The 14023-nt window shown below is 48.9% G+C and overlaps 1 protein-coding gene across 4 annotated transcripts; it reads right to left on the reverse strand.

The window, feature by feature from the left end:
* On the reverse strand, positions 212 to 13036 carry SULT1C2 (sulfotransferase family 1C member 2). Of its 4 annotated transcripts, none has more exons than XM_013967718.2 (8): positions 12812 to 13036; positions 6028 to 6201; positions 5628 to 5753; positions 4875 to 4972; positions 4253 to 4379; positions 3717 to 3811; positions 3390 to 3570; positions 212 to 1351 (listed from the first exon to the last, which is right to left on the reverse strand). In XM_013967718.2, the coding sequence occupies exons 2-8, from the start codon at positions 6173 to 6175 to the stop codon at positions 1239 to 1241; spliced, it is 888 nt and encodes a 295-aa protein (XP_013823172.1). In that variant the 5' UTR covers positions 6176 to 6201; positions 12812 to 13036; the 3' UTR covers positions 212 to 1238. The 4 variants fall into 4 exon arrangements, with proteins under 4 accessions (XP_013823172.1, XP_005686710.1, XP_017910803.1 ...); XM_005686653.3 differs by lacking the exon at positions 12812 to 13036 and adding an exon at positions 10772 to 10810; XM_018055314.1 differs by lacking the exon at positions 12812 to 13036 and adding an exon at positions 6931 to 6993.

Consider the following 14023-nt stretch of genomic DNA (forward strand, 5'->3'; position numbering starts at 1 on the left):
GGTATTTTTTACTTTCTTTTCTGACTCTTCAGTGCTGCTGCTGCTGCTAAGTCACTTCAGTCGTGTCCGACTCTGTGTGACTCCATAGACGGCAGCCCACCAGGCTCCCCCATCCCTGGGATTCTCCAGGCAAGAACACTGGAGTGGGTTGCATTTCCTTCTCCAATGCATGAAAGTGAAAAGTGAAAGAGAAGTTGCTCAGTCGTGTCTGACTCTTCGAGACCCCCATGGACTGCAGCCCACTAGGCTCTTCTGTCCATAGCATTTCCCAGGCAAGAATACTGGAGTGGGGTGCCATTGCCTTCTCTGAAAGTTGGGACTTTTAGTTCCAACTTCTCTGGAAGCTGGAAACTGGTGACCTGCCATGTGCCTATTTTCCTGTGGTCATTGACCCTCATGCCATCCACTGGCCCTCAAGCACTTTCTGCACACACGTTCCAGGCCAGGTGCTGCCTTAAGTGCTGGAGTGAATGTTGACTAAGATGTGGGACCAGACACAAAAGACTTTAAGACCTAGTGTGGGTACAGACAAGTGAATTGCTGAGTGTGGACAGAGCAGCAGAGCTAATGTGGGAGCAAGAAGGGCCCAGGTGCTGACGGGGTCCCCGGAGGGCCCGGCTCTTGGAGTGAGACTCTGGTGCCTCCAAATCCGACCACCGTGTCTGGGCTGACACTTGATGCCACTCCCCTGTCTCCTAGGTCCCTCTTCCATTAAAATTCACTGCCTGAGCTTTCTGTTTCCTAGGCAACTCAGCACCAGGACTCTTCAGGTCAGGCATTAGTATCTGGTCCCTCCCCTTTGCCCCTTCCCCTTTGTCCCAGGGAAGGACATCAGAACGTGAACCCTCAGGACTGCGCACTGGCCCCATCCTCCAAGTGTCCCTTCCCACAGTGACCAGTTGGGACCCGGGACCAAGCACAGCTGGAGTTCCTGACGTCAGAGGTTTCATACTCTCAGTAGAGATGTAGCCAACTATTTGCACACGGACACTGAAGATATAATTATGTCACAGACTAGAGAACTAGGATGCACTTTTCAGAATAATGGAAAATTTAGAAGTCCTTGCAGTATTCAAGTCTTGTATTTGACTTAGTTTATAAATCCATCTAGTTTCTTACTTTGGAAAGAATGGTTGAGATGAGCGCAGAGTTGGTGGACAGCCTGCTTTCTGAGGCTCTTGGGTCAGGATGAAGGATGAGGCTGTATCCTGATAGCTGCCTCTTTATTGCTATTTGACTCAGAGCTCCGTGCAAAAGTTGATTGAGGTTCCTTCCATCTTTTGCCTGTAGATTTCATCAAATCTCTCATTCTGAGCCACCGTGAAGTGGTTTTTCCAATCCCCCACGATTCCTGGAAGGGGAAAGCCCAGATGAGCATCACTGCTTGGGAGTCCTGGTGACCCACGTGAAGAAGGGATGTGTGCCTGCATAATGCCTCATCCACGTCCCTGGCGGTACCCCTCTTCTTGCTGCTCTTGGCTGAGATGCACCCCAGAGCACCTGATCAGAGGTCAGAGCCCCTAAATCAGAGGATGATCGACCCAAAGGAGCTGCAACTGGGCCCCACCCGAGGTCTGTTCACATGAAGGGCGACCACAGAGAAGTGAGAAAGCGTGCGCTTCTAACACTCGGCCACTTGGGAGAATCTCCAAATGTCCACTGAGTAAAAGACTCCAGATACAAGACAGTCTGCTGCCTGATTTGTTCAAGGGAGCCTAGGATCAGGCACAATGGGTGTGGGGATAGGGACAAGCACAGGGAGCGTCTCCGGGGGCAGAGGGCCTGGAGAGGGGCAGGAGAAGCGACTTCGTGGGGAGGAAGATGTTTAAGACTTGATTAGGGTGCTGGTTGCCTGTGTGCACTCATCTATCAAGTCTTATTAATTGTATGCTGCAGTTCACTGGAGGTAAGTCCCAGCCCAAAGGAAAAAGGTTTGGGGGAAAAATGTGAATGAGGTACTATTTTTCACCCAACAGTGACTATGAAAATAACTTCAAAAGAGGGAAATACTCTTTGCCCCACCAGTGCCTCTTCTGGAAAATTATGCAAGAGAAGGAAGAGTATCAGGATGTGAGAACATAGGCACAGAGCAGTTTGCTGGAGTGTGATTCACAAAGACAAGGACTGAAAATAGCCAGAGCTGAGAGTCTGACTCCTGGGGAAGAGTTGATGAGTTATGATGCATCTGGACATGAGCCCCCAAAGAGAGCTTCATGGTCGCACTGTGCCCTGCCCTTGTGGCGCATTTGAGACTCTAGTGAGGAATGTGTGTGGGGGACTTGCCTGAATCTTGTGGGGTTGGCTCTCACCGTGGTGCCTGTATTTCTGCAGAGCTGAGGCGAGGGGCTGTGGAGAGCCGGGCAGCTCACCAGATCCTTACCCGAGACTACCAGGGAGAAAAGTGGATTTGCTTGGCTTGTTTCAGTAATAGGGAAGCTGTTGTAGACTGGAAAATGCAGCAAAAGAAATCCAGTTGGGTGAAGAAAGAAGAAAAGAAGTTGCAGAGCAATGGCCCCCACAGCTGAGACTGTGTCGATAAAACTGCTACAGAGGGGCTTTGGGGAGCAGGGTTTTGGCAAAGAGAACTTTTAAAATGCAAATTTATGTTTTTATAATCACATATATTACTTTTGAAATTAAACAGTGATAAAGGGTTTTATTTTTACCCTTTGAAAATATTGTGGCGTTACTGTTGTTCAATTGCTAAGTCATGTTCGACTCTTATGACCCCATGGACTGTAGCCCACCAGGCTCCTCTGTCCATGGGGATACTCCAGGCAAGAATGCTGGAGTGGGTTGCCATTCCCTTCTCCAGGGGATCTTCCTGACCCAGAGATTGAACCCAGGTCTCCTGCATCGGCAGGTGGGTTCTTTACCGCTGAGCCTCCTGGGAAGCCCCCATAAAAAACATGAGCTGGGCCAATTAGGATCCCTCTCTTAGGAATTGGAATGAAGAAGCATGATGGAAGGAGGTAGGTCTGAGCAGTAGTTGCCATTGAAAGTTATGCTGTTCAGCCATGATGAGACTGGATGATGAGCAGAGACTGCAAAGCAGGAAGAAGGAGCAACGGGCAGTAAGGCAGGAAGCTGGTTAGTGGAGAAAAGCCCTCATCTTGTGTGTTTAGAACCTCGGAGCAAAGACCCAGACCTTGCTACTGCTAGAATCCCAGGCCTCAGGCCAGGCGTCCCCAGGATGTCTGGACTGGCCCCCGAAGGACCAGTGAGCTTTCCTCTCTGAGGGCCTCCAGCAGCAGGCATGATGCACGAAGCCCTGTCCTGGGACTGGTAAAGCCCAGCGCCCTCCTTTCAGCAGGGCAGGCACCATGCTACTGGGCAGATAGAATACTTGGTTTACACCCATCTCTGTGCAGTCTGTGCAGCCCACCCACCTTTCCTCATGAAGGGGGAGATGGACTGGTCCAGGATGGTCTTGGGAGCCGTGGAACGGTTGGTCATGGGGTTTGCCTTCATCTTCTCAAATGTCGTCTCCTGGACAATGGTGTCCAGCACTGCTCCATCCAAGTTCTTCTCCATGAACTTCATCACCTTCTGAATTTCCTGCTTTGGGTCCTGTGGGGAGGGTAACATGGCAATGGAAGGGCGCATCATGTCAGAAGGTCACACTTGTTCCCTTGCAAGACATGCAGCCTGGAAGCAGCCCAGGGTCTCTCAGAGCTGGGTCTGATGTGACCTCTACCCACGTGGCCTCTACTCACCCTCTTGATGTCCTCATAGAAGAGAAAGAGCATCCGGACATTGTTTCTCAGCTCCCACCAGCCTCTCACATGCTCGAACCAGGACCCCCACGCGACTGTAAGACACAGAGAACACAGCAGAGAGCCCGTGCAGGGCCCTGCAAAGCCTTCCAATCCTCAGGGATGTGATTGACCTCAAGTGCATTGGAGAGAGAGGGAAACAGATTACCAGCCAGATACATCCATGAGTTGTGACCTGTTTGACGTGGGGGGTGAGGCGGAATAGGGCAGCCTCAGGGGAGTTTATCTCAACCTGCCTACCAGTGCGGCTTCACATATATTATCTGTCATCACAATGCCCTTATGACGGGACAGAGATGCTTTTGGAAAGGGGAGACCCTGCCAGTCAGGTGGCCAGGAATAAAAGCTTCCGGATCTGGTGGGGTTGTCTGCTGTGGCCATGGGAGGACTCAGTGTCCTGGGGGGTCATGTGGTGTGTGGGGACCTGGCTGAGCCTTATGGCCGTGGTGGTGGAGAGATGGGAGGGGGCCCCCTACCTTTTCCACTGATGAAGGTTTCAAAGTACTGGTCCCAGGTGCCCGGGTCGGGAAGTGTCCGGTTCATCCTCTGGAAGTGGTAGTAGGAAACCAGACAGTCCTTGGCATTTCGAGCAACATAGAGGAACTTGAAGGAAAGAGTGTAGAGAGGGGGTGAAGTGGCATAGAGGGTGGTTTTCACAGGGTCACCACCACTGAGCTGTCCCAGGGGGCCTGTGCCTGCTGCTCACCTGGCCTGTGCCGCTCACACTCCCCAGGGTCCCCGCCTTCCTTCCTGGCTCCTCCCCACAAGGCAGCTGATTCCTCGTGGCCCCCTTGATCTCCTAGAACAGTCTTTATCCAGAAATCAGGACCTCCCGACAGACAAAAGCTGTGATGGCCCCCGAATGCCTTCATCCTGTTCTCCCTGGAGGTCAGCTTCATGGTAACAGTGTGGATATGTTCTAGGCCTCACGGGCTCTATTGTTCCTTCGCTCAGTACCTCTGCTGTCTCCAACAAGCATCCCGTGGGTTTCATCTCAACCATGACCCTGGATCCTCAGCCGGGGAGGTGGAGAAGCACACATGATGGAGGATGTTTGGGGTTGGAGCATTCGCCCCCTCTGTCCTGAGATGTTGGTACCTTGCAGTTGCTTTCCCAGAAGGATGGAGGCAGCAGCTGGGTGGGGAGGTGGGTCCTCAGCACCCGGGGCCGGGGCATCGCTCTGGCCTTCTCCACACCTTTAAAGAAGTCAAGAGGAGGACCTTGTCCCACAAGCATCACAGGGGGACTTCTGTCCAGGGCTCTATCCAGAGTGTCGGTCACCCGCCTACCTTTCTGCTCTTGGGGGCTTTTGTGGGGGGACCATGACCTTTACCTGTGGGTGGCGCACACACTCTGCAGCTGCAGGAGCTCAGTTTGGGGATGAGGAGCCGAGTTCCAGGGGAGAGGGGTACCAGAGCACAGGCCCCCATTCCCACTGACCTGCCCAGTGTGCTGGCTGTTTCCTCCCTCTCTGAGAACCATGACCCTGATGGCCTATGGGTCCTGATTCCTACTCGCTCCCTGGAGACACCAACGCAGCACATTCCTCTGTGTGATCAACGTGTTATGGGTGGGGGGAGAGTGTGTCCCTGAGATCAAGAAGGCACGACCTTCTCCCTAGAAGCAGCTGCTCCTGTGTGGGAATCAGACCCTGATGCAAATACCTCCGCATCCTTAAACCAGCCAGATGATACTGTGATGAGGACACATGTCCTGGCACCTGTGTCCAAACCCCCAGGAGGAGCTGGCAGCTGACCTTGGGCTCTGGGAGATGACCTATTGGTCAATGCAGGGTCACTAGTCGTAACCAGGGCCCTGGCTGGGGGTGGGGCAGCGGGGAGGAGCATTCACCGGAGGGCTGGGGCGGCCGGGCCCACTCGAGGAATGGGTGGCGGTGCTGGATGGCCGCCCGCTGACACTTGTCCACATCCCCGCTCTGCTCAATCAAGTCCACAATTTCCTGGATCCACGTGGTCCCTGTGGCCAGATGGAGAGATGAGAGGCAGGAACTGGTCAGACAACTGCCTCCTGCACCCTGGTAGACTGACGGGTGTTCAGGTCAACCTCTTCCCCACCCAAGGGCCCACAGCCCTGCAGGTGGGCCCCCAAAGCTGTAAGCCCATAAACCCAGGGGCTCAAGCTCCCCAAGGAGCCTGTCCTTGGGGCAGGAGAGCAGGGCCCTCTGACCCGCACAGGCATCCCTCCAGAGACTGTGATCCTGAGGGAGCCTGGCGACCCAGCCCACAGCTACCTGACTTAGGGTAGGTACAAATGAGGAGGTCGTCTGACTGGGCCTCAAAGCCCTGGATCTGGTGCCAGTTGTCCACGGTGGTGGCCGGCAGGGGGATCCCTGCCACCTCCCCTAGTGAGGGCTGTGTCCCCGCCGTGGTCAGGGCCATGGGGTCTGGGGATGAGACAGCAGTCCCTATGGGCAAAGAATAGAGGAGGTTTTTGAAAAATTGTGGTTCCATATTCATAACATGACACTTATATCGCTTTATCCACTTGTAGGTGCAAGCTCATTGTTGTGCAACCATCACCACCATCTCCAGAATGTCTTATCTTCCCAAAGTGAAACCACCCATTGAACACTAATTCCTCATCCCCTCCCCTGTCCCCGGCCTCCACTATTCTATGCTCTGTCTCTGTGGATCTGACTCCTCCAGGGACCTCACACAAGGGGAATCAGACAGTGCTTGTCCCTTGAGGACCTGCCATAATGTCCTCAAGATCCATCCATGTTGTAGCAGGTGTCAGAATTTCCTTCCTTTCTGAGAGTGAATTCACCCTCAAAAGCACTGCATTTCATTTATTCATTTATTTTTGGCTGAGTACCAATTTATTATGTAAAACATGAACATTGTTCATGTACAAGCTCAACAGATGAAGATATGATGGTAGAAAGGATCTTGTTTGCAACAGCAGAAAAGAAAAATCCAAATATAAATATACATATAAATATAGTATGTATACAAACACAGGTATAGAGTTTCACAAAGAATCTATAAGATATAAATTTTTTTATGTGGACCTTTTTAAAGATGTCTATTGAATTTGTTACAATATTGCTGTTGTTTCATATTTTGTCTTTTTCTTTTGGCTGAGAGGCATGTGAAATCTTAGTTCTCTGACCAGAGATTGAACTCGAACCCACATCAAAGGTGAAGTCTTCATCACTGGATTATCAGGGAAGTCACTATAAATCTTTATTCATATAAATAAATGAAAATTTTCATTCCCATGAAGTGCAGAGGAAAAAAAAGAAAAGACGTAAATAAGTGGAAAAACAATTGTATAGAAAATCTCAATATCAGAGATTTAACACATTCCCAGTAAAAATAACAACAGAACTGTTTGTAAAAAAACAAGCTGATGAGGACTGAATTTTATTCATTCATTCATGCCTGGACCCTTCCAACTTTTAATTGTTGAGAATGAAGCTGCTATGAACATGGGTGTACAAATATCTCTTCAATATCCTGCTTTCAGTTCTTTTGGGTAAATACTCAGAAGTGGGATTGCTGGACCTTTTATGAGCTCACTCTTCTGAGGACTTGCCATCCCGTCGCCCACAGTGGCTGCACTTTTACATCCCCACTGGTGGTATATGAGGTTTCTGGTTTCTCTTCATCCTTACCAACACTTGTTATTTATTCTCTGTTGTTGTTGTTTTTTTTGTTTTAAATTTAATAGTAGCCATCTTAAAGAGTGTGAGGTGACATCTCATTGTGCTTTTGAGTTTCATTACCCCCCAAATGTGCTCATTGGTCATTTGTATGTTTCCTCTGGAGAATGTCTATTTAAATTCTTTGTCCGACTTAGAATCAGGTTGTTTGTTTTTGTTGTTCTGCTGAAAGAGTCTTAAATGCATGAAATGAGAAAGGCAGGAGGAGCTGCCACTATTTCCTAGGATAGCTGGCTACTGTGATTCCAGAGGTGTTGTCTGCTGCCGCTAGGGACACTGGCAATAGTCAGAATCTTACAGTCACTGGATACTTGGATTCACATGTGCTCGGCTGAATACCCTATACTTGTTAACTCATTCTGACTCTTGAATAAAATGAAAGGGTCCTTCCAGGATAGTTAGGGAATTTGGAATGGAAATGTATACTGCTGCTGCTGCTGCTAAGTCGCTTCAGTTGTGTCCGACTCTGTGCGACCCCATAGACGGCAGCCCACCAGGCTCCCCCATCCCTGGGATTCTCCAGGCAAGAACACTGGAGTGGGTTGCCATTTCCTTCTTCAACACATGAAAGTGAAAAGTGAAAGTGAAGTTGCTCAGTCCTACCACGCAGCCTACCAGGCAGGCTCCTCCACCCATGGGATTTTCCAGGCAAGAGTGCTGGAGAGGGTTGCTGTTGCCTTCTCCGGAAATGTACACACTGCCATATTTAGAATGGATGACCAACAAGGGCACACTGTATAGCACCCGGAACTCTGCTCAATGTTATGCGGCAGCCTGGATGGGAGGGGAGTCTGGGGAGAATAGATACATGTGTATGTGTGACTAAGTCCCTTTGCTGTTCATCTGAAACTATCACATTTTTAATCCACTATACCCCAGTACAAAATAAAAAGTTTAAAAGAAATGAAAAGCAGGAGAAGCTGCCTTCTCTTCCTGCCATCTTCTTCTTGAAGATGAGCCTATAAATAGTTACTGGAAATTGAGTTGGGGGCTGGTGCAGCCCCTCCAGGGAGCTGGTGGGAGGCTAGTGCTCACCACACCTAGGCGTGTCATTAAGGGGTTCCTAACCTCAGAGCAAGTCCAGCCCTTCAGAATGGAGACTGAGGGCAGCTGTGTTTGCAAAGTGTCAGAGAAGGTAGAGTTTGGACAAAAGTCCTGAGATCATGGTGGGTTTCAGGAGGGTGGAGGGAAGAGAACAAAGCTTCTAATGGGGCCTTTCACTGTAGGTCTTCTACAAACTTTTCTCTTTTAATTTGTAAATGAATCAAGGATTTATTAGGAAGGAGTGTTAACACCCTCACACAAGTGAGGCTGCTCAGAGCCCCTTGAACAACAATACTTGCTCAGGAATGCAGCCAAAGGCTGCCTGGTAATTCCACATTCCTTCATTAAGAATTATCTCTTATATGAAAAAAAAAAAAGTACGTATACATATGCTTTACAGAATCACTTTGCTGTGCAGCAGAAATTAACACATTGTAAATCAATTACACTTCAGTTATAAAAAAGAATTACTAGGATACTAGTGGTTAAGAATCCACCTGCCAACGCATGGGACTCAAGTTCAATCCCTGGTCCAGGAAGATTCAACATACTACTAGGCAACTAAGCCCACTTGCTGCAGCTACTGAAGCCCATGTGCTCTAGAGCCTGTGCTTTGCAACAAAAGGGGCTGCTACCATGATAAGCCTGCACACAGCAACTAAAGAGGAGCCCCCGCTCGCCACAACTAGAGAAAGCCTGTGCACAGCAATGAAGGCTAGTGTGACCAAAAATAAATTAAAAAAAAGAATTACTCTTTTCATTATGAATGTAAACATACATGTTACATAAAATTTAAAATAAGCCCAGATACACAAGGAAAAAAAAACCTATTGCATGAGTTGTTATTATTTTGATGTATTTCTTTTTAAAATATTTATTGTGTTAGTTAGAATAATAGCCCCAAAGGTATCCAAGTCTTAATATCTGCTCCTTCCACTGTCTGGTGAAGGGACTTTGCAGATGGAATTAGGGTTAAGGATATGAAGGCCATAGGCTCGTCCTGGATTATCTGGGGCAGAGGGGCTAACATGACCCCCAAGGACGGGTAGAAGAGAGCAGGAGGCATGGAAAAGCCAGCTGAGGAATCCAGTAGCTCAAGAGGCCAGAGGGACACCCAGGCCACCACTGACTAAAGTGGGAGGGGACAGGAGCCCAGGGATGCTCCCAGGGAGCTGAGAAGGACCCCCAGCTGATAGTGCAGGAACGCAGACCCTGGCCCACGGTCAGAGGGGCTGAATTCTGCTGACAGAAAGCATGAGTCCCGAGCCAGTGCCCTGAGATGCCTGCTTGGAGCTCTCACTCCCAAAATCATCAGATGAATAGTGTGCATCCTCTCAAGTGGCCGAGTTTGTGGTGCTCTGTCCCTGTGGCAAAGGCATGCACTCACTGGTCACCTTTATAGATGGGTGCCGTCCCTACCAGGTTCATATGCTGAAGCCCTAATCTCGAGGGCTTCAGTGTGTGACTGCATTTGCAAACAAGACTTTAAGGGGGTGACTGAGTTAAGGTGAGGCCAGGGTGGCCCTTATCCAACCTGGGTGTGTTCTTGTTAGAGCTGGAGATTAAAGCCAGGGTGGCTGCTGCACAGAGTGATGGCTGGGTGAGGAACGGCCTGCGCACCCAGGAGAGAGACCTCGGAAGAGACCAGGCCGGCCACACCCAGGCCCTCCACCTCCAGGGCTGTGACAAAACACCTTTTTGTTGTAACCTGCTTAGTCTGTGGTGTGTGGTTATAATAGCCGAAGGGGACTATGACAAAGGTCTTTGCTGAAGCTTAGAAACCAATTCTTTAGTTTGAAATCATAAGTGGAGGGAAAGAGTAAAAGGTTCTTCCTGACTTTTCTATATGACTGTTCTGCTGCATAGCTAATAGCAGATAAAAGAAGTTTCTCTTCATAGAATCATTCTGGCCAATAGATGAATGATAAATCATAGAATTGTAATGTTGCCTTGCAGCCCAAAGTGGTGAAAGAAGCTAGGCATTTAACATTCGTGGCTTCTGACATCCCGGAAAGAAAGACAAGCAGACACGGCACCCCTGGTGACGGACATGCATCCTACGGTGTGGTTCTGCCCCAAACATGAACCTGATTAAGCCTCAAAATCCAGCACCAAAAATCTCTCTCTTTTTTAGGTTTGTGAAAATTCTTTCTGGCTTGAGCTAATCAGTCCTGTCTACATAGCCACACCTACATTACTAACAGTAAAGATTAGAAAAGTAAACCAATGAGTTAAGTAAAGGATTTCTTTTAAGCCATATCCTTACCTTCAAGTCTCAGCTGAAAATCAGACCCCAGAGGCTAGACCAAAGGTCAGTGAGCTCAGAGGGCACTTTCCAAGGATGTGGCCAGCTGCCCGGATGGCAACTGCCAAGGCTCAAATTACCTGAGTCAGGGGTCCTAGGGCCTGTAGGAGGTGGGGACCTTGTGGGGGGTTCGTGTCCCCCATGTGGTAACCTGGAACTTTTTGCTGTCGGGGGCACAAGCAGCTGCCCCAGAATTTTTCAGTCAAAGTTACTTAAGAAATAGGTGATATAAGAAAGAGACTGAATCACTCTGTCCGCCTTAAAGATAAATCTCCCGGGTGAAGGGCCCTCCACTTCCCCGTATAAGAGGAAAAAGCACCCTTACTTCCAGAGACCTGGATTCAGGGCCAAGAAGGCTGGGTAAATAAACCTACTTCCTTCTTCCTGATGGTGATACTTTCTCATTAATTTACCCATGCCCCAAACTCTTTCTCTGTCAGTTATTCACAAATGTGTTTGTCATTCACAAATTTATTTCTTTGTCTAAAGGTGTAAAAGCTGTCCATTTGTCACTTCTTCGGGTCTCATATTTCTATGGGATCCTGTGTGTAAAAATTAAATTAGTTTTTTCTCCTGTTAACCTGTCTTATGGGCTTCCCTGCTGGCTTAGATGGTAAAGAATCTGTCTGCAGTGTGGGAGACCTGGATTCCATCCCTGGTTTGGGAAGATCCCCTGGAGGAGGGCATGGCAACCCACTCCAGTATTCTTGCCTGGAGAATCTCCATGGACAGAGGAGCCTGGCGGGCTACAGTCCATGGGGTTACAAAGAGTTGGATATGACTAAACGACTAAGCTCACGGCACACAGCATGTCTCATGTCAAGTGAGTGATGAGACTGGCTCCTGTTCTTCAGCTGGAATTATTTTACCTTAATCCTGGATGGGATGGGGGCCATTTGCCATGATTTTTCTGCTCCCTTTTAGTTAATTGACAGGATTCGTATTACCTTAACTGAGAACTCTGAAATTCCATAATTGGACTCTTCAGATTGAAGTATAATTGACATGCAATGTTATATTAGTTTCATCGTAATTGTATTTTGATTTTGGGTCAATGCTCCAGGATAGCAGTGGCTCCGTGATGGAGCGGAGGAAAGCACAACCTTTCCAGTGAGCAGAACTGTTGCCCAGGATGTATGGCTCCTCATTCTATGCCATAACCTACATGTTCACAACATTGTACAACGTGGGTGCACCTTGAGGGCATTGTGTGAAGTCAGGTAAGACACACAAAGACAAATGCTGTATGGAATCACTTCATGTGGAACCTTCATGTCGAACTCACAACAGAGTCAAAGTATAAAACGGTGGTGCCAGGAGGAATAGGGAGATGCTGGGCAAAAGATACAAACTCCCAGTTAAAAGAGGAACGTGTGTACCAAGTCGTGCCACTTGTGTTCGACTCTCTGCAACCCCAGGACTGTAGCCTGCCAGGCTCCTCTGGCCATGAGATTTCCTAGGCAAGAATACTGGAGTGGTTTGCCATGCCCTCCTCCAGAGGCTCTTCCCAACCCAGGGATCAAGGCCCCGGCTCTTATATCTCCTGTACTGACAGGCTGGTTCTTTATCACTAGTACTACCTGGGAAGCCCATGAACTGTGGGATTTAATGCAGAGCATGGTGACTAGAGTTAACAATACTTGTCATATAATTGAAAGTATATAATAAACATTCTCACTGCAAAGAAGTAATTGTAATTATGTGACATTCTGGTGGGAGTCATTTTGTGATGTGCACTTGTGTCAAATGGACACATTCTATACCTTAAAGTTACACCATGTAACATACTAATTATATATGAACACATCTAGAAAATAAGTTTAAAAAAACATCTTTCATTAGTCAAGATCATCTAAATGTGTTCTTGCTTTTTAAGGGCTAACAATCCCATCCCCATCCAAATTAATACCATTTTGTTTTCAATGTTTTAATCCATTTCATCTAAAGGACTAACTGAAGGAAGATTCATAAGTCCATCCTCTCTGCGTTTTTATTACTCACAGTTGGCGTCTCCAGGTGAGCAGACTGGGGACTGAGTCCTGGTTTGGCAGAGGGAGACTTGAGTGCCCCGCAGGCTGTCTGAGCTCAGCTGAGGACGGGCAGCAGGAGGTCCGGTGACCTTGGGCTGCCCCTCGAGGCACGTGGCCCCATGCTCAGCGCTGCTACTGCCTGGGCCTGACACAGCTTCCTTGTCCAGGGACTGGCCTCCTCTCCTCAGGGCTCTGACTCAGCGTTTACTCTCGATAGCACTGACACACCTGGTACAGAGACGGGCTTCTGTCCTCCGGGGACCAGTGGCTACTAGGTGCCTTGTCTCCAGGGTGGGGGAATGGGACTGAGAGCACAGTCTTGCGCACATCAGGCCACAGCAAGAGGATGAGCCATCTCTCCATTTCTTGGGAGACTTAAGGGGCCACTGGGAATGACTGTTAGATTGAATACCTGCTCCTGGAATCTCTATAAAGTTTTAGAAAGATACCAAGTGCTGGGGAGGTGGCAGGGGAAGCTGGCGATTCTGTACAAAGATGAGGGGCCCTTAGAAACCAAGGAGAGAGAACAAAAAGAGGTACTGAGATTCTGTAGTAGACTGGGGGCTGCCATCACGTCAGTCCATCATCCATCTATCCATCAGCCATTCATGCACCCATCTATCATCCGTCCACCCGTCCATCCATCCATCCATCAATCATCTGTTCATCTATCATTCATCCACCCACCCATCTGTCCATCATCTGTCCATCCATCCATCATCCATCCATTCATTCTTGCACCCATCTATCATCCACCCATCCACCCATCTGTCCATCCATCCATCCATTCATGTACTCATTCATCTATCAGCCATCTGCCCATCCATCCATCCCTCCATCCATCCACATGGAAGGTGAGGAAGAGGGAGTCTGGATCCAGGAGGCCCAGTGGGGTGTCTCAGTGTCACCACGCCCCATGCTCAAGGTCAATGGAAAACAATAGCAACCCCTCCCAGGAGGACAGCTCATGACCCAGACATTTTAGCATGGAACCCTGAGGCCCCAGGTCAGAATCATGGCAGCGAACTCCTCGCTGGAGGCAAAGGGGCATCAGAGTGGGTGGTGGGAGAGGCAGTTATAGAGACAAGGGCTGTGGTCAGCAGATGAGTTCCTCCTTATTGTGTTATGTGTGTGTTTACATACAAATATCTTTATTTCCTTCCCTATTGTGTCCTTTATCATG

This window comes from Capra hircus, chromosome 11 (assembly GCF_001704415.2).
Source record: "Capra hircus breed San Clemente chromosome 11, ASM170441v1, whole genome shotgun sequence".
Lineage (NCBI taxonomy): Eukaryota > Metazoa > Chordata > Mammalia > Artiodactyla > Bovidae > Capra > Capra hircus.